Source organism: Dendropsophus ebraccatus, chromosome 1 (assembly GCF_027789765.1).
Source record: "Dendropsophus ebraccatus isolate aDenEbr1 chromosome 1, aDenEbr1.pat, whole genome shotgun sequence".
Classification (NCBI taxonomy): Eukaryota; Metazoa; Chordata; class Amphibia; order Anura; family Hylidae; genus Dendropsophus; species Dendropsophus ebraccatus.
The window spans coordinates 13,549,903-13,576,821 of NC_091454.1; the positions used below are offsets into that span (position 1 = coordinate 13,549,903).

The following is a 26,919-nucleotide window of genomic DNA, read 5'->3' on the forward strand; positions in this document are numbered from 1 at the left end:
TATGATTTCCGATATAACAGTTTGAATGTTTTTTTTTTTTTTAAAGTTTGTCAGATTATTTAGGTGGAGATAGGGGTTGGACTAGATAGATTTTCACAGCTTGACCCCTTTGTTCTCTGAGAGAAAAGCCACCACCAGAGCAGTCTGGCAGCAGCATTTGACTTTTACTCCTTGGGGCACTTGTACAAGTAATCGTTTGATTGTTTGTATATTACACTAAAGTACAGTAAAAATCTCCCATCATTTTGTGTCTATACAATATTAACAGTATGTAGGCCAATGTGTCTCCACGGTAACAGACTACAAACTAACCCTGTGTAGTCTGATCCTCCTCTCACTCACATATATTTACATATATACATATATACCGTTCCCAGTGCCCACGCAGTGCTCCATCCTGCTCCAGGGCAACCATCAGCATCTCCCCCCTGCTACTTCACGACCTGGCTGGCAGATGCCCCCCTCAGCCAGTCAGTGACTGGGACGGGACACTGCTACAGCCACTGATTGGCTGAGCGGTCTACATCCCATCCTTTCCCTCTGTTCCATCCAAGTCGTGGCATACCCCGAAGCCGAAATATGTTGACATCAGACGGAGTACGAGAGCCCGGTCATGCGGCGCGGGCACGGGATCCGCCCATCATGCATAATACATATAGAGTTTCCTGTAAGCCATTTGTCCTGGATTTTCATCTTCATACCAAGCCGTCTGCCCCATGTGAATAGGTGCATAGCAGTGTGAGTAATCAGAGTATAGAATTCTACAGCAGATGGTCATGTCATCCCCCGACACACGTCTTCCTTTGATTTTACCTTCCGTCTTATTGTATTTCAAGGTCACTTCCAGTTAGATCTGTCGTTAGATTTCTCTTTTGTCCTGTAATATATTCCCATACAGACTAACAGATTGTGGCCCCCCAGATGGGATGGGTGTTAAAAAAAAGGGGGAAATCCTCGTCCGCCCATAGTGAAGTTAGGGCCCTATTCTACCGGACGATTATCGTTCAGATTATCATTAAATCGTTCGAATCTAAACGATAATCGTTCGGTTGAAATGCAGTTAACGATTAACGACCAAACGAGAAATCGTTGATCGCTTTATAAGACCTGGACCTATTTTTATCGTTGCTCGTTCGCAAAACATTCGCATTGAATAAGACATCGTTTGGTCGTTCGCAATAGATACGAACAACCGCAGTTACGATCATAAGTAACGATTATCGTTCCATGGAAATGAGTGAACGTTTTCAGGTCATTCGCAATAGCGGTCGTTTGAGATCGTTAATCATTAACGATTATGCAAACAATAATCGTCCGGTGGAATAGGGCCCTTACTCTAAGTCAGAGTTAAATTCCTTTAATCCGGCATGCATGGAGCCTTGTTTAGATTTTTAAAGCTTATGGATTTTTGGAAACCGTATGTAGGATTTTTGTAGTTTAGCGCTGATCTGCATAGGAGCTGTATGCACAATACGACGTACAAATTGTAACCGGTTACAATGTATCAGTGTAGATAACATTCTGTATTCCATAACAGAAGGGACTGGATACATTGTAACAAACTATAGCCGTGCAAGGACAAGACAAGGTCAACTTTATATTTAAAATTCAAAGTCAAATTTGAAATTTTTATATATTTTGTTAGGTTATTCTTTGAATTACCCGGAACTCAAAATAGTAAAATAAATTTTTCCTATTTATGTAAAAATACTAAATATTTTTCAGAGGTGGACCATCCCTTGAATTCCTTTTCACTTACCAGTATAAGTCTATGTATGAAGGACATCTGTCATCATTGACAGGTGTAGCTGACTCATACATTCTATAATTATCACGTATGGTTTGTACATTAGCTTCTTGTACCATGAGACGGTGATGTGTTCCTTGGTAACCATGTTGTTTAGTCCTTGGCGGCTTTCTATTTGTAGAATTAGTTGGATGTAAAGATATGAGTTCCTTATGGTTACGGAGACATACCTTGAGTTCCATCTACCAGGTGTCAACATTCTCGGGGCCCACCAGATGTGACTGTTGCCCCTATACCCCTTATATCAGTGGCACCTCATGTGGTGGAGGAGGCCGGAACCCGTAACAGCTGCATTCCCTCCTCCCCTCTCCCCCATACTACTCCCCCAAGACTGTCACATTTCTTCTTCCTTATCTACACTCTTCTTTTATGTTTACGCTCTGCTGAATTCTTTGTAACTTTTACCTTATTTTTGGCTTAAATAAATCCCATTATTATTTAAAAAAAAAAAAAAAAAACATGGCTGCACCCCTCTTGTCCCCAGTTTGTTTGTGGTATTGCAGCTCAGTTCCATTGATGTGAATGGAGCAGAGTTATAATACCACCAATGACCTGACACAACCTCTTTTTGGACAAAAGCTGCAATGTTTTTCTAATCCTGGCTAATAATGGCCTTTAATGCCTTTGATAGTGTGGTCAGTACTGATGTAAACGGTGTGTACGCCGCACTGCAGGGCGCCGGTGGTGTACTTACTATCAGTTCAGATCCTGAAATTAGGTAAAAGAAGCAAGGTTTATGTAAACCTGCCAAAAAGCGAGCTCTTGGTGGGCGTATATGGGCAGCCTCAGGGGTGGGGCTTAAATGTCCAGTTTTACTATATGTTGTTATGGGACATCTGCTATCTGTCGGCCTATCCGATTGATTTTGGCAGGACCACAAGGCCTTCCAGTGCTCTGCTTGTGCCGGTGTTACAGTTCATGTTGCAACAGATGCCACAATTGCAGTATCAGACCCGTCAAATACAGACACCAGTGGGGTTCTTTTGGGTCCATTGTGAGAGAATAGGACTTTTTTTTCTTCTCAACAAAAGTTATAAATCTACCACCAGAGGCTCCAAGCTGGTAGTGTGTACCGAGCCTAATGTGTGTGGTGGCCTGTTGACTCCACCCCCATGGCACATGTTGGGGAGAGAAGGATCAGACATGTTTCAAGTGCCTGATCCTTTTGTTTTTCTCTTTCACTCTAGTGAAAATAAATACACACTTGGCCAAACTGAGTGTGTGCATGTGTAAGTGAGCTAATTTAAGCTAAATGTCAGGACAGGGGACTCACAGACACGAATCAAATAATGCCCTAGCACTGAAACCCGCCCTGCTGTCCCTGCCTGATTACCTCAACTGCCCTAACTGGCAGCAGATAACTGGTCGACCTGCACAGGTGTAACACAAAACGAGGACAAGTCAGACAAACTCAAACTCGTAGTCAGGATAGCAATGGCGTCCGGTAGGGACGCCATTGGTGTCAACAAGGGGCATGACGGCCGTCTCCTAATATTAATACTTAGGATCTGCGTTCCATTCTGGTGCTGAAGCCTCACCAAATCATCAAGGTACTAGGACTCGGTGCCAATAGATCATCTTCAGCTCATCCAATAGCTCCTTTTTATTCCATAACTTTTTGGGTTGTGAAATAAACTTAAAACAGCAATTCTGGAATTGAGTATAAAAATTATTTGGGATTTTTTTCTCCTAACTTTTACTGTACGGGATAACTAACTTATTTTAATAGTTTGTATGGTTTTTCCTATTGTACCCTGCTTGTAGCATGGTGGGGTAGGAACACTAGATGGCAGGTCTGAGGACCTATATAACAGCCCAACATACGCCTCAATTGCAATGATTGGCAATAGGAGTCCACTTCCTTTGTGTAACCGCCTAGATGCCGCCATCACTAGTGACTGCGGCATCTAAGTGGTCAAGTTTTGAGTGAAACAGCTGACAGGGGCAGGCTGAGCTTTGCGGTGACCTGATGCTTTCTAGATATCCTCCAAGTTATTGATTAACTAGAAACAAATAATTTAATGGAATGACTGCTACTGACTGGAGGCATACTGACCCTGATACTGACAGATGAAAGGAAATCCGATGTAATGATTAATGTCTTATGCATAAACTACAGCTGATTAACCACCATGCGCCACCACCCTTGTACTCGTATGTAACCTGTGTTCATCGTAATAAGAGAGGAAACTACGTAGCTACAATTGAAAAACAACAACAACAGTGCCACATATGTTCTCAGGTTGTGTGTGGTATTGCAGCCTAGCCTCATTCACTTCAGTGGAGTTGTTGCATAGTGATATTAGGCACGGCCAGTGGACAGATGTGGTATTATTATTTTAGAAAGGAAGCAGCCGTGTTGGATTTGTATTTTATATATGGTGAAGGAAATCTGGATGAAAAAAGCCTGCCACCAGCCACATCCATAGAAGTGTCTATATAACAGTACCAACCATATAAGTGTCTGTATAACAGTACAGTCATATAAGTGCCCATATAACAGTACCAGCCATATAAGTGCCCATATAACTGTACCAGCCACATAAGTGCTCATATAACAGTACCAGCCATATAAGTGTCTGTATAACAGTACCAGTCATATAAGTGCCCATATAACAGTACCAGCCATATAAGTGTCTGTATAACAGTACCAGTCATATAAGTGCCCATATAACAGTACCAGCCATATAAGTGCCCATATAACAGTACCAGCCATATACGTGCTCATATAACAGTACCAGCCATATAAGTGCCCATATAACTGTACCAGCCACATAAGTGCTCATATAACAGTACCAGCCATATAAGTGCCCATATAACTGTACCAGCCACATAAGTGCTCATATAACAGTACCAGCCATATAAGTGTCTGTATAACAGTACCAGTCATATAAGTGCCCATATAACAGTACCAGCCATATACGTGCTCATATAACAGTACCAGCCATATAAGTGCCCATATAACTGTACCAGCCACATAAGTGCTCATATAACAGTACCAACCATATAAGTGCCCATATAACAGTACCAGCCATATAAGTGCCCATATAACTGTACCAGCCACATAAGTGCCCATATAACAGTACCAGCCATATAAGTGTCCATATAACAGTACCAGCCATATACGTGCTCATATAACAGTACCAGCCATGTAAGTGCCCATATAACTGTACCAGCCATATACGTGCTCATATAACAGTACCAGCCATATAAGTGCCCATACAACTGTACCAGCTACATAAGTGCTCATATAACAGTACCAGCCATATAAGTGTCTGTATAACAGTACCAGTCATATAAGTGCCCATATAACAGTACCAGCCATATAAGTGCCCATATAACAGTACCAGCCATATATGTGCTCATATAACAGTACCAGCCATATAAGTGCCCATATAACTGTACCAGCCACATAAGTGCTCATATAACAGTACCAACCATATAAGTGCCCATATAACAGTACCAGCCATATAAGTGCCCATATAACTGTACCAGCCACATAAGTGCTCATATAACTGTACCAGCCACATAAGTGCTCATATAACAGTACCAGCCATATAAGTGTCTGTATAACAGTACCAGCCATATAAGTGCCCATATAACAGTACCAGCCATATAAGTGCTCATATAACAGTACCAGCCATATAAGTGTCTGTATAACAGTACCAGTCATATAAGTGCCCATATAACAGTACCAGCCATATACAGTAAGTGTCTGTATAACAGTACCAGTCAAATAAGTGCCCATATAACTGTACCAGCCACATAAGTGCCCATATAACAGTACCAGCCATATAAGTGCTTGTTAGAAAAATTCTATGTCTGTACTTATTTTCTTATAACCAGTATATTTGATAGGTTAATCATACTAAAATATATTCATAGAATAGTTATGCGCTAATGAAACTTAAGTGATTGCGCCCAATCCTAAGTATTGAGAAGCTTATAGAGGCAATATACATAATTGACATGTATACTATGTTACTGAGGAGGTATATAATGGGTTAAGTGTTGAACTTTAACCCCTTAAGGACAGAGCCAATTTCGATTTTTGCGTTTTCGTTTTTTCCTCCTTGTGCTTAAAAGGCCATAGCACTTGCATTTTTCCACCAAGAAACCAGCATGAACCCTTATTTTTTGCATCACTAATTGTACTTTGCAATGACAGGCTGAATTTTTGCATAAAGTATACTGCGAAACCAGAAAAAAAATTCAAAGTGTGGTGAAATTGAAAAAAAAAAACGCATTTTGTTTATTTGGGGGAAATGTGTTTTTACGCCATTCGCTTTGGGGTAAAACTGACTGGTTATGCATGTTCCTCAAGTCGTTACGATTACAACGATATATAACACGTATAACTTATATTGTATCTGATGGCCTGTAAAAAATTCAAACCATTGTCAACAAATATATGTCACTTAAAATCGCTCCTTTCCTAGGTTTATAGCGCTTTTATCCTTTGGTCTATGGGGCTGTGTGAGGTGTCATTTTTTGCGACATGATGTGTTCTTTCTATCGGTACCTTGATTGCGCATATACGACTTTTTGATCGCTTTTTATTACAATTTTTCTGGATTTGATACAACCAAAAATGCGCAATTTTGCACTTTGGGATTTTTTTGCGCTGACGCCGTTTACCGTGCGAGATCAGGAATGTGATTAATTAATAGTTCAGGCGATTACGCACGCGGCGATAGCAAACATGTTTGTTTATTTATTTACTTTTATTAATAACCTGGGAAAAGGGGGGTGATTCAGACTTTTATTAGGGGAGGGGGCTTTTTACTGTAAACAACACTTTTTTTTTAAACTTTTACACTTATACTAGAAGCCCCCCTGGGGTTAGGGTTATTCCCCCCTGGGGTTAGGGTTATTCCCCCTGGGGTTAGGGTTATTCCCCCTGGGGGACTTCTAGTATAAGTGCTCTGATCTCTCATAGAGATCTCTGCAGCATAGATATGCTGCAGAGATCCATGAGATAGGCACCATCTTGGAGGCGCCATCTTGGAACGGTCCCCGGCCGGCTTCAGTTACGGAGATCGCTCCTCCGGGATAACATCCCGGAGGAGCGATCTCCCCACTATACACCATGGATGACGCTGCGTCCGGTAATTGGATGCAGCTGTCAACTTTGACAGCTGCATCTGATTACTGTATTAGCGGGCACAGTACCAGCCATATAATTCTCTGAATAACAGTACCAGCCATATAATTCTCTGAATAACAGTACCAGCCACATAATTCTCTGAATAACAGTACTAGCCATATAGGTGCCCATATAACAGTACCAGCCATATAAGTGATTGTATAACAGTACCAGCCATATAAGTGTCTGTATAACAGTACCAGCCATGTAAGTGTCTGTGTAACAGTACCAGCTATATATGTGCCCATATAACAGTACCAGCCATGTAAGTGTCTGTGTAACACTACCAGCTATATATGTGCCCATATAACTATTAGCTATATAAGTGTCTATATGACAGTACCAATCATATATATGCCCATATAACACTACCAGTCATATATGTACCCTTATAACAGTACCAGCCATATGTGTCTGTATAACAATACCAGCCATATAAGTGCCCATATAACAGTACCAGCCATATAAGTGCCCACATGACTACCAGCCATGTGCATGTTTTTTAATAGCACCAGCTATGTGTCTGTATAACAGTACCAGCTATATAAGTGCCCACTTGACAGTTTCAGCCATATAAGTGCCCATATAACAATACCAGCCATATGTGTCTGTATAACAGTACCAGTCCTATGTGTTTAAAGAGAAATACCAGCTATATGTTTATATACAGTGCCAGCCTTCTATGTGCCTGTATAGTGTCTATATAACAGTACCATCCCCATAGTTGCCAACACAGGAAAGTATATGAGGGGGGGGGGGATGTTATAAGGCAGAAACTGCAAGAATATTAGTTATTTTCCAGAATATTTCCAGTATATTGACCTTACTATAAGGACCTTTGAGTGAAGATACTATGGGGGGAAGGGATTGGCCACAATGGTGATCTTTTGCTATCTTTCCCATAGACAATGAATAGTAGAGTGGTTGGCTCTGCTATACCTGCGCAGCGCTCACAGTGCTATCCTCTCTTTATCAGACTCTGCTGCAGTCGTGTCTCCTGTCAGGATACATTAGCATTCATTTCCATATCAGCCATTACTTTTTAATTGGGCCTCATGCTGTGTGGATGGTTCTTCCCCAGGATGCCATTATGTCCTATGGAGTGTAAGCAATGCACGTTCCTGCGCCTGTCGCTGCTTGTGCCAAAAACTATCTGCAGGACTCATCTTCAATTATATCTCGGCTCGTCGCTTCATCTTCTCGGGACAAGTTTATTTAGACTGTAATAAATAATGACAGGGCGGTATGGCGGTATTTTGTTTCTGACATTCTGATGTCGGGCAGCATCACATCACATCGTCGGTTTTACAGTGGATTTATAGATTACCAGAATAAAATGAGTCCGTCATCAGAACTATGTAAGGAAAACAGGAAACTGTGAGCCAAAATGTTAAATGTTTTTTTGCAGAAATCAATAATACAGGCGATTTTAAGAAACTTTGTAATTGGGTTTATTAGCCAAAAAATAACCCTCTTTCCGTACTCAAAAAGCAATTTCCAAGCCTCTCCCCCTCAATTCTTATGTGTTCATTATCAGGCAAAGCAGTCTTCATTACAGAGAAGCCATGTCTCCATTATATCTTATGGAGGGGGGAGGGGCCGAGGGAGATAAGCGAGCAGGGAGAAGAGACAAGAAGGTCATCTGTTTGTAGACTCTCTGGGCACCTAAAGCGCCTGATTCAGGGGTCTGAAAGGTCAGTGCCTATCTAGGAACTTGCTGAGAGTAGATTGCAGGGTGTTTTGCTGTGCAGGACTGCTACGTGCTCACTCACTCCTCTCAGCTCCTCCCCTCTCCATAGAGTATAATGGACACAGAAATCCAGCTTCTTCTGAAGTCGGGGGGAGCTAGGAAAACAGCTTTTTCAGTACAAAAGGAAACTCTTTTGGTAAATAAAACCTATTACAGAGTTTCTTAAAATTTCTTGTACTGTAGATATTTATTGTTTTCAGAAAAATGACCCTGAAATGACAGGGTTTAAAGCTCTCTCCCCTGTCTTCATGGTTTTCTATGGAGAGGGGAGGGGTGGAGGGAGATGATGCACCAAAACAGGACAACAAAGAGTTAATTTACAGCTACATCAACGGCTATCTCCTCTGAAGTCAGCACTGACCTCTGGATACCGACTTTCACACAGCTCCCACTGTGTAATCCTTGGTTCTCTGCTCTCTGCTGCCGACTAATCTCCCTCCTCCCCTCTCCATAGTCTATGTTCACACAACGTGAACGACCGGCCGTTCCGTGACCCCGGCCGGGTCATGGAACAGCCGGTCTCTGCCCAGATCAGAGTACCGGCAGTACCGGCCAGATGATCTTTATGGCCGTAGTGTTCTGATGCGCTCGCTTCATTGTGTGAACTGACAGGGTTTCCTATGGCCGCAATTCACTGAATTGCGGCCCCAGAAAACTAAAATGTCAGTTTTTTGCGGCGCCGCACGGGATCCCATAGAACAATAGGTATTGTTCCACAACGTACAAAGTACGGCCGTACTTTTACGTAGTGTGAACATAGTCATAGGTTACACAGGACCCGACTGATGTAAAAGAGTAGAGATTTCCTGATAATGAGCAGTGAATTGATTAAAATCAATCCATTCTATCCGGGCGAGTAGGACGCCAGCACCATGTGGTAAACTAACGTGACAGCTGTTTCGCGTGCGTCAGCACGCTTCTCCAGAGAAGCCAAAGAAGCGTGCTGACACACGCGAAACAGCTGTCACGTATGTTTACTACATGGTGCTGGCGTCCTACTCGCCCGGATAGAATGGATTGATTTTAATGGAATTACAATAAAAATCAAGTTTTATGGTGAGTGCCCCCTATCATCTTTTGTACCTATCTTATAATACTGGAACTGCATCTCACGGGGAGGAGCACCCCTAACTCCTTTTTTTGACTGTGGGCAACAATACCAATGGGATATTCCCATAGGACTTTATTCATACTGCGATAGTGCCAATTGCTGTTTTTTCATTGTGGAACTGACATTGTACATTGCCTATTGGACTACTGTAACAAATAAAGAACAATTTAAAAAAAAAAAAAAAAAAATGCCGCCACATATGTCTGCATAATACTACTAGACATATAATTTGATTATATAACAGTACCAGCCATTAATTAATATTGTATATTGCCTATGGGATTAATCTAACAGATAAAAAAAACTGTTTCTATAAAATAAATGAATAAAAAATGCTGCCACATATGTCTGTATAATACTACTTGATAAATCATTTCATTATATAACAGTACCAGCCATTAACTGATATTGTACATTGCCTATTGAACTACTGTAACAAATAAAAAAAAAAATGTTTTTTTAAATAATCTAACAGATAAAGGACCATTAAAAAAATGCCGCCACATGTGTGCGTATAATAGTATGAGGTATACCGTATATAGTTGATCATATACTGGTGGTACCAGCTATATATGGTAAGTGCCACTCTGACATTACCAGCTATATAAATGACAATATAATAACACATAACATGTATTTATCGGTATAGTAGTAGTATGTTTCTGCAACCAGAGCTGTGATAGTAATACTTATGTGGCCATTTAGCTGGTACTAATATAATGATACTTCTGTGATCAGTTATTTTTCTAGTACTATTATCTGGACAGATGGCAGTATATTTTTTTTCTAATATATTGATGAGCCAATATTTACTTTTGGCTAGTACTGTTATACGATCAGTTATATGTCTAGTACTATTTATTACAGGGACACCTGTAGCGGTATTTTTCCTAGCCGGCTGCTAATGTATTGATGGGCCAATATTAACTTTTGGCTGGTACTCGTATATAGTCAGCTATATATTGTCTAGTACTATTATATGGATTTATGTGGCGGTATTTTTTTTTCTAACCTGCTGCTATCTAATATATTCATGAGCCAATATTTACTTTTGGCTAGTACTGTTATACAATCAGTTATATGTCTAGTACTATTTATTATATGGACACTTGTGGGGGTATTTTTTTTTATTTCCTAGCCGGCTGTTAATGTATTGATGAGCCAATATTATCTTTTGGCTGATACTGTTATATAGTCAGCTGTATGTCTAGTACTATTATATAGATTTATGTGGCGGTACTTTTTTTTCTAACCTTGATGAGCCAGTATTAACATTTGGATAGTACTGTTATTCAATCAGTTATATGTCTAGTACTATTTATTACATGGACACCTGTGGCTGGTACTGTTATGTAGTCAGCTATATAATGTGTGGTACTATTATATGGATTTATGTGGCGGTATTTTTTATTTCCTAGCCGACTGCTAATGTATTGATGAGCCAATATTAACTTTTGGCTGGTACTTTTATATAGTCAGCTATATAATGTCTAGTACTATTATATGGATTTATGTGGCGGTATTTTTTTTTGTAACCTGCTGCTATCTAATGTACTAATGAGCCAATATAAATTTTTGGTTACTACTGTTTTACGATCAGTTCTATGTCTATTACTATTGTATGGATTTATATAGCCTCATTTTTTAATTGGCTTCTATATATTACAATAATTATGGCCAATTTATGACCGATACTGTTATACAATCAATTCTATGCCTATTACTATTATATGGTGACATCTGGCGGCATTTTTTATTTTTATAATTCACCATCTATTGGATGGATTAATATTGTCCGATACCTCCTGGTGGTATGCATAAGACTATATATGACTATACTAAGATACTAGTATATCGATTTCCGTAACATATTATACGGTTGTTTTTCTAGGCCTTTGGACAGTCCTTTACCGTCCACCGCAAAGTCGCTGAAGATGGCGAGACCCGGGAGGAGACTTTACTGCAGGAGTCCGCCACCAAGGAGGAGTATTACCTGAGTAGAATACTGGAAATGCAGAACGACATGAGGCAGAGCAAAGCTGTGATCACCAACGTCCAAGGAGAGAACGAGCGTCTCAATGTCCTTGTCCAGGACTTAAAGGAGGTAACGTTTCGAGGGGTTTTCTCATACCCCCCCCCATGTAAATACACTTTATTAGGGCACATGAACATTACTGCGAGTCTTCTACAAGCAAGAAAAGCTAACTTCTAAGGTAAAATATGGCTTACTTCTCCAAGAAATAGTGCCACCCATGTGTTGCTTCTGGTACTGCAGTACTATGTTGCGATTCCAAACACATACTGCAGTATTACGTTGCGGTTCCAATCACATCCTAGGTATCCTAGGCAGGGGAAAGTAAGGTTATGTATTAACCAAGAACAAACAAATAAAATGCGGATAAATAGAAAACTGGCACAAGGTTCAGACAGTGGGGACTAGATGAGGTTAGGATGTCCGGCATGGTGACCCATGTACTATTTGATGTGGTTGGTCAGGTGATTATATTCTCCACTCAATGTCCTTTAAATGCTTCTGCTTTATGGTGTACAGAGATCTATGTACATAGCTAAGGGCCCTTATTCCACGGGCCGAGCAGGGCCCGATAAACAACGTAAACGATTGGCGCTCGTTTACTGGGCCTATTCCACGGCCCCGATGATCGTGAAACAAGGGTTGCAGGAACATCGTTACCGATGCCCTTGCAGCCATTGCTTCATACATTACCTGTCCGGTCGCAGGTCTTCTTCTCCTGTCCCGCGAGCCGCAGCAGCTTCGGAGCGGGGCTGTCTGAACTGACAGACCGCTCAGCCAATCACTGGCCGCGGCGGTCCCGGCCAGTGATTGGCTGAGCAGTCTGTCAGTTCAGACAGCCCCGCTCCGAAGCCGATGCTGCCGCGCGGGACGGGAGAAGAAGACCTGCGACCGGATAGGTAATGTATGGTTCTGCTGAAATCGTCGGTTGCCGCCGCGCACCGCTATTCAACCCTAGCGATGCGCTGGTGGTGAACGATGATTTTAGGTCTGAACCTAAATGAACGATCAGCCGATGACACGATCATTGGCAGATCGTTCTCTCTATTCCACGGAGCGAAAATCGGCCGAATGGGGCCGATTCGGCCGATTATCGCTCCTGTGGAACAGGCCCCTTAGTCAAGTTCTGTGAACGTAAAGGGGTTCTCCGACAACAAAAACTATGTCACTTTTTCTTTTTCTTTTTTTTTTTTTTTAAATCCACTAGTGTCAGAAAGTTATATAGATATGTAATTTACTTCTATTTAAAAATCTCAAGTCTTCCAGTACTTATCAGCTGATATATGACCTGCAGAAAGTGGTGTATTCTCACACACAGTGCTCTCTGCTGCCACCACTGTCCATGTTATGAACTGTCCAGAGCAGCAGCAAATCCCCTTAGAAAACCTCTCCTGCTCCGGACAGTTCCTGATATGGACAGAGGTGGCAGCAGAGAGCACTGTGTCAGACTGGAGAGAATACACCACTTCCTGCAGGACATACAGCAGCTGATAAGTACTGAAAGACTGGAGATTTTTAAATAGAAGTAAATTACAAATCTATATAACTTTCTGGTCCCAGTTGATTTGGTTGAGACCCCTGGTAAACCACATCACACTGCTGACCATACTAATATAAAGCACATTGCTCTTGTTACTGATCCCCAGTGCTGCTTCTCCTCCTCTATGTGCAGCACTGATCCTGGCGCTGGACACTGATTATAAGTATCCGCCATACAGCAGATAATGTCAGATAATCCCGGGCGCTGGCACGCCACCATGACCTGACTTTTTAGAAGTCATTCTGTTCTAATGCAATGAAAATCAATACAAAGAGTCCTGACTGTCTGCAGCCCTAACCGAGTTTAGGAGACGCTAAAAAGGTTCCTGGGTCGTTGCAGCAATAAAACCAAAGTGAGACTCCATTAGTCTAGAATCCGATGGTTCAGAATTTCCAGTAAGCTGAGGTAGGCCCTATGCCGGACATATGTATGCCATGAGCTCAGTCTCATTCACTGACGTGTAATACCAGTCACAGCCACTATTAAAAGTATGGCGCTATACTTAGTAAACAATGAAACGACCGCCTCCACTTATCTGAAATTGATGGATAGTCCATTGGGTATGGAAGGGTTAATTCTCTGTTTAGTTTTTATTCTGATCTTATTTTTGTTCTCAGTTTTGTTGGTAGACACGAGGTATATCCTGTTATTTCCACAGTGGGCTCCAAGCCACGTTAGCTCCCTGCTTCAAGGCCACATTCCGTAATTCTTTGTATATCTTGCCAGGCACGCGCAGTAGACACCTGCCCCGGTTCACTGAATGTATACTGAACTGCATACTCGAGTCCGATCATTCAGAATTTGAATATCGTTGGTGGAAGAAGTTGGATGCAGCCCTGGGGAGTCTGGGAAAATATGGTTACAGCCTATGGACTATTGCTGCCTCCAACTTCTTCAGCGACCAGTATTTGAATGCCGAATGATCGGACTGGAGCCTGTGAGTTGCGCTCATCTCTAATCCCTACTTTATAGTCTGATGTGTTGTTTCTGTTCGGCACCTTTAGCTTTGTCTTTAGCATTTTGCTTAAAGGGGTTCTCCAATTCAAAGTTACTTGTCCCCTACCCACAGGACAGATTAGAGATCGTGGAGGGTCTGACCTCCATAAACCACCAGACCAAGGCCCACCCCTACCCCTGCCTAGGTCCACATGTAACCTTAATTTCAACTCAGTATTAGGTCATGTTTGGATACGGTATCATATGTGCACTCTGTCAAACTTGACATGTTCTGGGAAGCGTATTCCTTCTGGGAAATTATCCAGTAGAAATTGGATGACATTCCAGCAGGTTGAGTGATGCCTTACAGATGTGTAAGCACATCTGTAACCGCTTACTTTAATGACGCACATAAGGGGTATATAAGATGGTTACTATTTCCTGGCCTGAGTGTGCACCATTGGATGGCAGTGATTGGCGACACCTGATGTTGCTTGAAGGGACCTGTCACTACTGCCTTCTTCTCCCTCTCCTTCATAAATAATCCCAGCTGTCAGCCAGAGCCTCTGAGTGTTCAGTGATAAACTGCCTACAGAGGCCTGCGCTGCAATCAGATAGAGTTGAATCTCCTAGCCTAACTGTATAGATATGGTCTAAGAGTAAATCACTTATCTAGTGACCAACAACAGGTTCTATTTTCCTTGGTTCGATTCCCCTGATGGAAATGAAATATAGTTTTGAATTTTTTTTTCTAATTATGGTATTATTTTTAAAAGTGCGAAGAATTCCCTATGAGGTCTAAGTTAGTTTTTAAATTCAGTTTTTTTATACAATGATGAGAAAAAAATAAATAAAATAAATGTCAGGGGAATCGATCCCAGGTAAAAAAAAAAAAAAAACTCTTGTTGGTCTTTAGACTGGTGATTTACACCTATACCACAGCTTCAACAGTTAGATTTGGAGATTCAGACATAAAAGGTCCGCTGTAGGTCGTTTTTGTCTGAAATAAACACAGGGCCCAGGTGCTAACAGATTCCCTTTAATTTTTCAGACCCATGGAAAGAGGATATGTAAGGAATATAATTTATCACCTATGATAATAATTTATCACCGTTGATCAGTATCTGATCGATAAGGGTCTTAGCACTGGGACCCCCATATATCCTGAGTGTATTAGGACATTTAGACCCTTTTCTACTATTTAAATATCTCAAAGTTATATAACTAATTTTATTCCTCGGACTATCCCTTTAAAATCTATGACTGTTTACACTTGAGCATGCTAGGTCTGAGCGCAGGGCAGTGCAGAGGGCAGAGAGTCACTGGCAGGTCAGACAGAATATAACCCTTTCTTTGTGATGGTCAAATCCACAGTTAAGCTTCAGTTTGACAGAAATGCACTAGTGTTGGCAATAGTTTCCATGTGTACGTGCGGCCACAGGGGCCGAGCTCTGGGCCGTGGAGTCTTACCTGTCCATGTAGATATACTGCTTAGGCTGCGCTCACTTGTCTATGTGACTTGGACATTGACTTTGCAACATTATTTTATCATTGGAAAAAATTTTCTTGAAAAAGTGTACACCCCCTTTAAGAGGTATACGCAAAGTAACAACGCAGCAGCCTGACTCTTCCTGTTATAGCATCACTCCACAGACAAACTCATCTCTGCTGTGTAATCCCTGCCCTTATGGATACTTCGTGGCAGGACTGCTCCTGGCTCGGCTCGTAGCACATTCCTGTGGGTATAGAGGAAGCCAAGTGTAAGGCCATCCTCGCACCAATTACCAGAACAGTGATGTATTCCTGCATGTTGTGAATTGTAATGAGGGAGAAGAATGACGGAATTCAATGGACGCCGCCTCCGGGGAGAAAAGCAGAATAAGTATACGGGAAATAAGGGCCAGCTTATATAGAAAGAAAAACTAAAGCAGAAAAAAGGGAAGCGTGAAGTCATGATGCCGAGGAAACGAAGGGGGGCATTTGGTAGATTAAACCCTTTGTCAGTGTTCGACTACGTACATGGGTTATTTTCTGTGATTGTCTGAAGGTAATTTCTTATATAAGAGTTAATGGTGTTTCTGTTGTCACTAGATGGCGCTGAAAATAGGGAGCCTTATATAAGGAGCTGCTAGCAGGAAGTGGGTTAGTGCGTGGCTGAAGCCACATGGTAGAAAGAAGGAATTATTCCCATTCACAAGTTATGCTCTTTCAGCTATGTTCACACAACATCTTTTTTGCTTTTTTTTTTTTATTTTGGCGCTAAAATGCTACTATTTTATGCAAATGATGGCCGTAAAAAGGCCAAAAAAAGACGGGGCAAAAGTGTAATATTAGAGGCCCTGTTCTCCTATAAAGGTGCCACCAGGTGCAAAAACACAGGGGCTAGACCTTGTGTCTTAGGCCTGGGCTTATTCATTGGTGGCACATTTGGATGTGCCCAGAAAGTAATTACAGTAGGCCGTGGTCATGCAGTATACTGGGTCACCTACCCTGCTTTGGGAGACCTATAGATGGTCTCAAGTCCCAGTAGTATGTATAGAAGGAATCCGGCACTCACCAGATGAATATGAGCAATATGTATTACGTTACATCAAGTACTCTTTTCAGCCCAGACATGGCCTACATCAGCTTGCTATGCCGAAACGTGTACTTGCGTAACTTGAAATACACCACTTCCTGCAGGACATATAGCAGCTGATAAGTACTGGAAGACTGGAGATTTTAGAAATAGTAAGTAAATTACAAATCTGTATAACTTTCTGACACCAGTTGTCATCGGCGTGCCCCTTTAATAAGGTGTAACATGTATGAGATAAAATGCACCATAAATAGGAATGAAAAGTAGTGAGTAGTGATTTTTTCTTAGTGTGTGTTTTTTTTTTATAGTGTTTTCAGTAACGTAGAAGTGCAAGGATGTCAGACTGTAGCCCATGGTTTGATTATATTTGGCCCGATGAGAAAACCTACTAACCTAGCCCGTGGGAACGTACCACAAGTACACCAGACCACATACGTCTTATGCATCCTCTATATACACCTGATGGGCACTCCTAACTACTCTAATGCCCCCGTTGGAGTAGTTAGGGGTGCACATCGGGTGTATATAGAGGAGCATTACAGTATTTATCCACATCCAAAAGATGGAAATCCATATTCGCCATTGAGGAATCAAGGAGCCTCCTACAGCCCATGTGCCGAGTCATTCAGCAGAGTCATGCGCTGACAGTGACGGACGGTTCTCCCTCTCGTGAGACCAACCATGTATGCCAGCTATGTGGTATGCTCATATAACAGAGTATTAGGAAAGTCACACGCTACACTCACACAGTGCCAGGTATGCCACATGTCACTCACACAGTGCCAGGGACACCACTCTCACAGTGCCAGGAATGCCACACACCCCACTCACACAGTGCCAGGGACACCACTCACACAGTGCCAGGGACACCACTCTCACAGTGCCAGGAATGCCACACACCCCTCTCACACAGTGCCAGGGACACCACTCTCACACAGTTCCAGGGACACCACTCTCACACAGTGCCAGGTATGCCACACACCACTCTCACACAGTGCCAGGGACACCACTCACACAGTGCCAGGGACACCACTCTTACAGTGCCAGGAATGCCACACACCACTCTCACACAGTGCCAGGGACACCACTCACACAGTGCCAGGGACACCACTCTTACAGTGCCAGGAATGCCACACACCCCTCTCACACAGTGCCAGGGACACCACTCTCACACAGTGCCAGGGACACCACTCTCACACAGTGCCAGGTATGCCACACACCACTCTCACACAGTGCCAGGGACACCACTCACACAGTGCCAGGGACACCACTCTTACAGTGCCAGGAATGCCACACACCCCTCTCACACAGTGCCAGGGACACCACTCTCACACAGTGCCAGGGACACCACTCTCACACAGTGCCAGGAATGCCACACACCACTCTCACACAGTGCCAGGGACACCACTCTCACAGTGCCAGGGACACCACTCTCACAGTGCCAGGAATGCCACACATCACTCTCACATAGTGCCAGGGACACCACTCTCACATAGTGCCAGGTATGCCACACACCACTCTCACACAGAGCCAGGTATGCCACATGTCACTCACACAGTGCCAGGGACACCACTCTCACAGTGCTAGGAATGCCACACACCACTCTCACACAGTGCCAGGGACACCACTCTCACAGTGCTAGGAATGCCACACACCACTCTCACACAGTGCCAGGGACACCACTCTCACAGTGCTAGGAATGCCACACACCACTCTCACACAGGGCCAGGAATGCCACACGCCACTCTCACACAGGGCCAGGGACACCACTCTCACACAGTGCCAGGGACACCACTCTCACACAGTGCCAGGAACGTCACATGCCACTCTCACACATCACCAGGAACGTCACATGCCACTCTCACACATCACCAGGGACACCACTCTCACACATCACCAGGGACACCACTCTCACACATCACTGCATTATCACACATTTTGGACCTGAATACTTGAGATAATTTATATCCCACTTTCTTATACGTAGTCACTATTTCTCTCTCCACAGTGACTAGTTACTGCCGATAGACCTAATAAAAAAGAAAACACAATGTTCCTAAAAAAAAAATATCTGTTCACAAATACAAAAACAGTGCCACCCCACCCCAGGTTGTGTGCGGTATTACAGTTCAGCTCCATTCACTTCAATGGATCCAAGGCGCAGAACCCTCCACCCAGACTGAGAACGAGGGAGGTGCTGTTTCTGAAAGAAAGCGGCAATGTTTTTTATACCCTGGATAACCGCTTTAAGCAAATTTGTTTAGCCCACAAGTTTGTCCAAGTTTTTAATTTTGGCCCACAGTGTATTTGACTTTGACACCTGTCATACCCAGACTCATTTTTTTAAGGGGTACTCCAGCAAAAAAACAACTGGTAAAGAAAAGATTATATAGATTTGTAAATTACTGCTTTTTAAAAATCTCAAGTCTTCCAGGACTTATCAGCTGCTGTATGTCCTGTAGGAGGTGGTGCAGTGCTGTCTGCTGCCATCTCTGTCCATGTCAGGAACTGTCCAGAGCAGCAGCAAATCCCCATAGAAAACCTCTCCTGCTCTGGACAGTTCCTGACATGGACAGAGGTGGCAGCAGAGAGCACTGTGTCAGACTGGAAAGAATACACCACTTCCTGCAGGACATACAGCAGCTGATAAGTACTGGAAGACTGGAGATTATTAAACAGAAGTAAATTACAAATCTGTATAACTTCCTTACACCAGTTGATAAAAAAAATAAAAGATTTTCTGCCGGAGGACCCCTTTAAGTAGTGGCTGTTTTCAGTTATGTTGTAGAAGTTGGTGTTTTTACCAGTTTTATATTGTGTCTAATATATATTAATGTCACTTTATTGTAGTATAGGATATCGGAGGGAATATAGTAGGTATACATTGTGTATAGGGGGAGACCCTACAGATGGAGGATGCGGTCTGTGAAGAAGATCCAACATCTGCAGTGTGACGCCAGGAGGAGGGGGAGCTGTGTACGTGGCTTTTGTTTCCTTTCCCGAGATTATTGAGAAGCTGAATGCGACCAATGACAGAATTAGGCTTGTAGATTTACACACCAGGCTTTCAATGCTGCTCCCATCTGTATAAGGTGATAGGATGTTACATAGGACGCGATACATATCATCCCTGGAAATGGTCGGACCAGGAGTGACAGTGACAGGACATAAAGCCCCCCTATGGTGTTAGGGAAGAAGTGATATATTGGGATATAGGGCTGTGGAGGCCATCGTGCAAACAGTACTACCATACGGTGCACAAGGCGGAACCTAGATGGTGCAGATGGTCCAGGATTTAGTGTTGTGGGTCGGGGAAGGAGTGACGGTGACAGGACATAAAGCCCCCCCTACAGTATTAGGGAAGAAGTGATATATTGAGATATAGGGCTGTAGAGGTATTAGTACTACAATACAGTGCACAAGGCGGGACCTAGATGGTGGAGATGGTCCAGAACTTTAGTATTGAGGGTCGGGGCAGGATTGATGGTGACAGGACATAAAGCCCCCCCTACAGTATTAGGGAAGAAGTGATATATTGGGATATAGGGCTGTAGAGGCATTAGTACTACAATACAGTGCACAAGGCGGGACCTAGATGGTGGAGATGGTCCAGAACTTTAGTATTGAGGGTCGGGGCAGGATTGACGGTGACAGGACATAAAGCCCCCCCTACAGTATTAGGGAAAAAGTGATATATTGGGATATAGAGCTGTGGAGGCCATCGTGCAAACAGTACTACCATACGGTGCACAAGGCGGGACCTAGATGGTGGAGATGGTCCAGAACTTTAGTATTGAGGGTCGGGGCAGGATTGATGGTGACAATACATAAAGCCCCCCTATGGTATTAGGGAAGTAGTGATATATTGGGATATAGGGCTGTGGAGGCCATCGTGCAAACAGTACTACCATATGGTGAATGAGGCAGGACCTAGATGGTGGAGATGGTCCAGGACTTTAGTATTGAGGGTCGGGAAGGAGTGATGGTGACAATACATAAAGCCCCCCTATGGTATTAGGGAAGTAGTGATATATTGGGATATAGGGCTGTGGAGGCCATCATGCAAACAGTACTACCATACGGTGCAGGAGGCCTGTGGAGGCCTTTGTGCACACAGTAACGGGATAGGAGATGCATTCAGTTCTTTGATTTGTTGCAGTAAAATCCTTTAAATACATTTTATTGCTCTTGACTATCACATGGCTAGATAGAATGCCTAGCAGGACTCTGGCTCCCCCACTTGACCATCTATAGGTACTGCAGTTTCACTTCTGGATTCCCTCCAGTAATCCTCTTCTTTAATGAGAACTCCCGACGCCAATTATTCTCCGCATCGCTGAACTTTGAGCGCCAAAATACAGAGACGATAATGACTACGGGTATGGAAAAAAGTTAGAATCTTTAGCCTGGGAATTTCTTTAAACCTTAGGGATGGAAGTTTCTGATACAGTAGCGGTTCCTGTATGTCCCCTGCTGCTGCGGAGCTTCTTGGCAGCTTCCTTTATGGTATCCCTGCTGTATAGGCTGAATAATAATAACTGTGTCTGGAGGAGAAGTGGGCCAAGGTGATTGTAGACTGGCAGAGAATACGGCACATGCAATGTAGGCCTGAAGCCTGATCAATAAGCAATGTGCACAGAATCAGACACTAGATTATACCAGACACCCCCACACCAGTATCAGATTGTGCTAGACCCTCGCACCAGTCCCACACTATACCAGACACCGCCACACCAGTCCCACACTATACCAGACACCGCCACACCAGTCCTAGACTATACTAGACCCCTGCACCAGTCGTAGACTATCCCAGACCCTAAAACCAGTCCTAGACCATACCAGACCCCCGCACCAGTCACAGACTATACTAGACTCCCGCACCAGTCCCAGACTATACCAGACCCTCGCACCAGTCCCAGACTATACCAGACTCCCGGACCAGTGCCAGACTATACCAGACCCTCGCACCAGTCCCAGACTACACCAGTCTTAGACTATACCAGAGCCCCACACCAGTCCCAGACTATACCAGATCCCCACACCAGTCCCAGACTATGCTAGACCCCCATACCAGTGCCAGACTATACCAGACCCCCAAACCAATCCCAGAACCAGTCCTAGAGTCCAATACATCCCTGCATCTGTACCAGACATCATCCATCCTATATACCAGACCCTCGCACCAGTTGTAAACCATACCAGACTCCCGCACCATCCCCAGACTATACCAGACCCCCCACACCAGTCCCAGACTATACCAGACCCCCCACACCAGTCCCAGACTATACCAGACCCCCGCACCAGTCCCAGACTATACCAGACCCTCGCACCAGTCCTAGACCATACCAGACCCCTGCACCAGTCCCAGACTATATCAGACCCCCCCACACTAGTCCTAGACTATTCAAGACTCCCGCACAATTCCCAGACTATACCAGAACCCCCACACCAGTCCCAGACTATAGCAGACTCCCGCACCATTCCCAGACTATACCTGACCCCCCACACACACCAGTCATAGACTATACCAGACCCCCACACCAGTCATAGACTATACCACTCCTCACCACTCCTAAAGAGTACCAGATCCCGCACCAGTCCCAGACTATACTAGACCCCCAAACCAATCCCAGAACCAGTCCTAGAGTCCAATACATCCCTGCATCTGTACCAGACATCATCCATCCTTTCACCAGAGTGATCACTGACATAAAAAACCAATAAAATCAGTAAAAATCCAACCTGTCCCACCCCGGTGACTTCCCAGTCTGCACCCCCCCCCCCCCCCCCCCCCCCCCATATTATATACATCCATTGTGGAGTATGGTGTCAGCTTATGTCTATAAGAGACTGGAAATAGAACCCAGTATATATCTATCCTAAATACTCTCTGCTGTTTTTTGATATACTATACTATAATACTTTCCTTTTTGTTCTGTAGACAAATGAAATCTTGGAGCTGCAGAGAATGAGGATGAAGGAAGAAATCCGAGAGTATAAGTTCCGAGAGTCCAGACTCCTCCAGGACTACACCGAGCTGGAAGAAGAGAACATCACCCTACAGAAATTAGTGTCTACACTAAAGCAAAACCAGGTATCAATGTATACAAGTCGATAGCACATACTGATAATATATTCACACTATGCCCAGTGTCAGACTGGCCTACCGGAGGATCCTCTGGTGGGCCCCCAGCTGTAGAGCCTGCACTAACACTGACTGACATGTCTTTTCTCACTGGTTCTTCATTGGTGGGCCCCCAGGATCATTCCCTCTGGTGGGCCCCAGATCCGACACTGACTGCGCCCCTATGATAACTCTGACTTACAGTATCTTCTAAATTACAAGGTGACTTTGTCATGCTGAGTGTCCTCCACACATAAATGGTCCTGATACTCTGCAGGCCCCATATGTCCTGGGAAAAGTAAAACTGGGATAAAAGAAAGTCCTAGGTAGAGCCTGGACTAAATAACAGCACAATGTCAGTAAGCTGCCTGTAAGGCCAGCAGTATATTGTTGTGTTTTAATGGACATATGGACTGGTTTACGCAAGAATCCGACCTCTGAACTGTGTATCAGCAGCCACTTCACCATAATGGACATACCAGACATGAATCTGGGCCATAAGCTTAATGGTGCAGAACATAGGCCTCTCCTAAGGGACTAAGTATCGTGGGAAACATAGGGTGGGGGAGATTTATCTCTTTTTAGGTAGTCGGGCTTATGTTTTATGGGCTTTTTGCCTTGCTAAGGGTAGGTACAATATATAAATGACAAATGCTAAGTTATGTCCCCCACATCTTCTATTCCTCTTATCCACATCCTCTCCTTTTCCCTCGGTTGAACTTGATGGATAAATATAAATTTTCAACCATACTTTGTAGTTGTTTTTTTTGGGGGGGGGGGGGACGGGGGGCAGCGCTGTAGAAAAATTAAACAGTTGTTGCTGGTTTGAAACAATAGAGAAATCCATAAACTTCTTTAGATTTTGGGATTTCTCGGATACTTCTTATATCCTGTGATGTCATGAAAATTTCTCATGATTCCCAACATCAGGAAGTTTTTATTAATGTCCTACTTGGGGTCTTCACGGAGCAATGTCCAGTGTGGGGTGTCTATGTAAGATAGCCCAGTTAGGGGTCTCCATGTAGTTATGTCTTATAGAGAGTTCCTATGTAGTAACGTCCTACTGGAGATGGCCATGTAGTAAAGACTTTTATTTAGTCATGTCATTCTGGGGTCTCTATGTAATAATAAGGCCTCCATTTAGTAATATACAATTTAGGGTTTCTATGTAGTTATACACTAGTGGGGGTCTCCATATAGTTATGTCCTACTGGTTATGTCATATATATGGGTATATATATATATATATAGTTATGGTCATATAGTTATGTCCTACTATGTAGTCATCTCCCACTGGATTCTTCATCTGGTAATGTCCTACTGGGGTCTCTATGTAGTTATGTCCTGCTGGGGGTCTTCATGTAGTAATGTCCATCTTTGGATCTCCATATACTAATGTCCAACTTGGGGTCTTCATATACTAATGTCCTACTTGGGGTCTCCATGTAGTAATGTCCAACTTGGGATCTCCATATACTAATGTCCAACTTGGGGTCTCCATATACTAATGTCCTACTTGGGGTCTCTATGTAGTAATGTCCAACTTGGGGTCTCCATATACTAATGTCCTACTTGGGGTCTCCATGTAGTAATGTCCATCTTTGGATCTCCATATACTAATGTCCAACTTGGGGTCTCCATATACTCATGTCCAACTTGGGGTCTCCATGTAGTAATGTCCAACTTGGGATCTCCATGTAGTAATGTCCAACTTGGGGTCTCCATATACTAATGTCCAACTTGGGGTCTTAATGTAGATTAAATAGGGCAGAAACGTAGGATGAGGATGACCTCTTGTGATAAGCCACCCTGTAGCCCCCGCCAGAATATCACAGAGATGAACATACTAGCATTAGATGTTGTTATGGCGACAGGAGAGTCCAGGAGTACACTATCACCACAACGTCTGACACAAGAGACTGGAACACGTGTTCATGGATTTATGTCATCACTAGAGGAATGTGCCCTACTGACCTTCTGGGACATCAAAGCCATGGAGGAGATCTGAATTACAGGACACTATAACACACATCTATGAGGGTCCCCAGCCATTTACACCTCCTCACATTGATCCTCCTGCCTCACATCACTTGTCTTGTTCTCCTTACCGTTACCATGTTCTTTCGTATATAACAATGATTTTGCGTACAGCTGCGCCTGATGTGAGAGGTGACGATTATCATTGAAGATACCTAGTGTTTTATGGAAGTTTATTTTCAGGCAATGCCCCATGGGAAAAAGTGTGAAAATTGGCTCTCCTCCTGAAGGAAGATAACTACCATATATTTCAGACTATAAGATACACTTTTTACGAAAACAAAACATCTATTGTCTACTGGCAACAGCCGATTCGTTTTTGACTGGTCAGATATTTGTCTGGTTTGACAGATATTTGGCCCTAACACCGAACTTTATGCCTTTCCCAAGGATGTTGTCTCAGTAGCCCCCTGGTTTTCACTCTTTAACCCCCGTACTAGGATCTGGACTTGGCTGTCAAGGACTACCAGGTTGCTATCTCTGGGACTGTTCCCAATATAGTTGGCAGCTGGCCATGAATTCCAAGAGACGTTCATACAAACCACCAAGAGACAAGCAGAGAGGATTCCAGATCTTGGTCTGGCAGCATATAAGCAGGTCAGGACTTGGCTGCCGGGATTACCAGGCCACTACCTTTAGGACTGGTCTCAATATAGTTGGCGGAGGGCCATGAAGGCCAAGAGGCACAGATGCAAACCAACAAGGGACAGGCAGGAAGGATTCCAGATCTCGGTCTGGGAAAGTATACACAGATCAAGAGACTTGCTTGCAGGGGTCTACCAGATCGCAACCTCTGAGAGTTGTTGGTTAGTATGGTTGGTAGTCGGCTGTGAAAGTCAAGAGACATTGATACAAACTACTAAGTGGACAAGCAGAGATGAGTCCAGATATAACCAAGGTCTCTAGTGTGAGCTGGTTGGGGGGACGACAGAACAGGTTTTTAGTCAGAGCCAAGGTCAGACACTGGAGATACAACCTTGTACAAGGCAGCAGACTTGGACAAATTTGGTGCCGCCGGACAGACGATGCTGTATGGCCTGATAGTAAGGGCAAACAAAGAATATGACAACTGATGCGTTTCTGTAAAAGAAGGATGCCGGGCCTATGTAACCCCGGCCTAAGAAAATAGAGGCAGTAACTCTTTTTCAGAAGAAATAATTTCTGTCTCCAAGAGTCATGAATTACCAAGGTCAACACTCAGAGACATTCCTGGCCCGGCATACAAACGTGTTTGGCAGCTGGATGCCCTTTGTAACACACAAGAGTTTAATTAGTAGATAGATCAAATTTCCCTCAGACCCCCATCCCCCATTCCCTCCCGTATCTGTGTCCCGGAGGGACGACTCCGCTCCCAGGAGATATCGCCGACTATCTAATTATCTCCTGTTCACAAATGGTCCTATCGATAGAGAAAGAAAAAATAAAACAAAAAATCTGAAGGCCAGAAGAATCTCAGAGAATGGATGTAGAAGAGTTGAAAGAATTTTCTCAGGAGATAAAAACCAAGTTCAAGGAGTAATTACCGGGGGAGATGATGTCATCGTCTCCGCATTCGACCTTGTAGATTCTTCTTTGTGTAGAACAGAAGTCTCATTAAGTGAATTACTCCGGAGGTTTTGTGTATGTCGATTATTTCTTACATATCTCATTTAAAGGGTGGATCATATGTCCTGGACTTTTAAAGTGTTTCCAGGTTTGTTGGGGGTCTATGGCGGAGACATCCCCCAACCCCATAATGGTGATGCTCCTACATGCATTACATTTCAGATTTTACACAGGGTGGTCATAATATGTTTATATCCTTAATGGTCAAAATTGGTTAAGGGGTTGATACCCCAAGTTAACAGTAATATCCGGG

General features: G+C 43.4%; 1 protein-coding gene across 2 annotated transcripts in view; it reads left to right on the forward strand.

Moving 5' to 3' along the window:
- The window catches only part of BICD1 (BICD cargo adaptor 1), a 120,327-nt gene that overhangs the window by 42,852 nt on the left and 50,556 nt on the right, over positions 1-26,919 (forward strand). For both annotated transcript variants that reach the window (XM_069967764.1, XM_069967750.1), the window contains exons 2-3: positions 11,706-11,918; positions 22,842-22,994. In XM_069967764.1, coding sequence (XP_069823865.1) covers positions 11,706-11,918; positions 22,842-22,994 — 366 coding nt within the window. The remainder of the gene's footprint in view (positions 1-11,705; positions 11,919-22,841; positions 22,995-26,919) is intronic.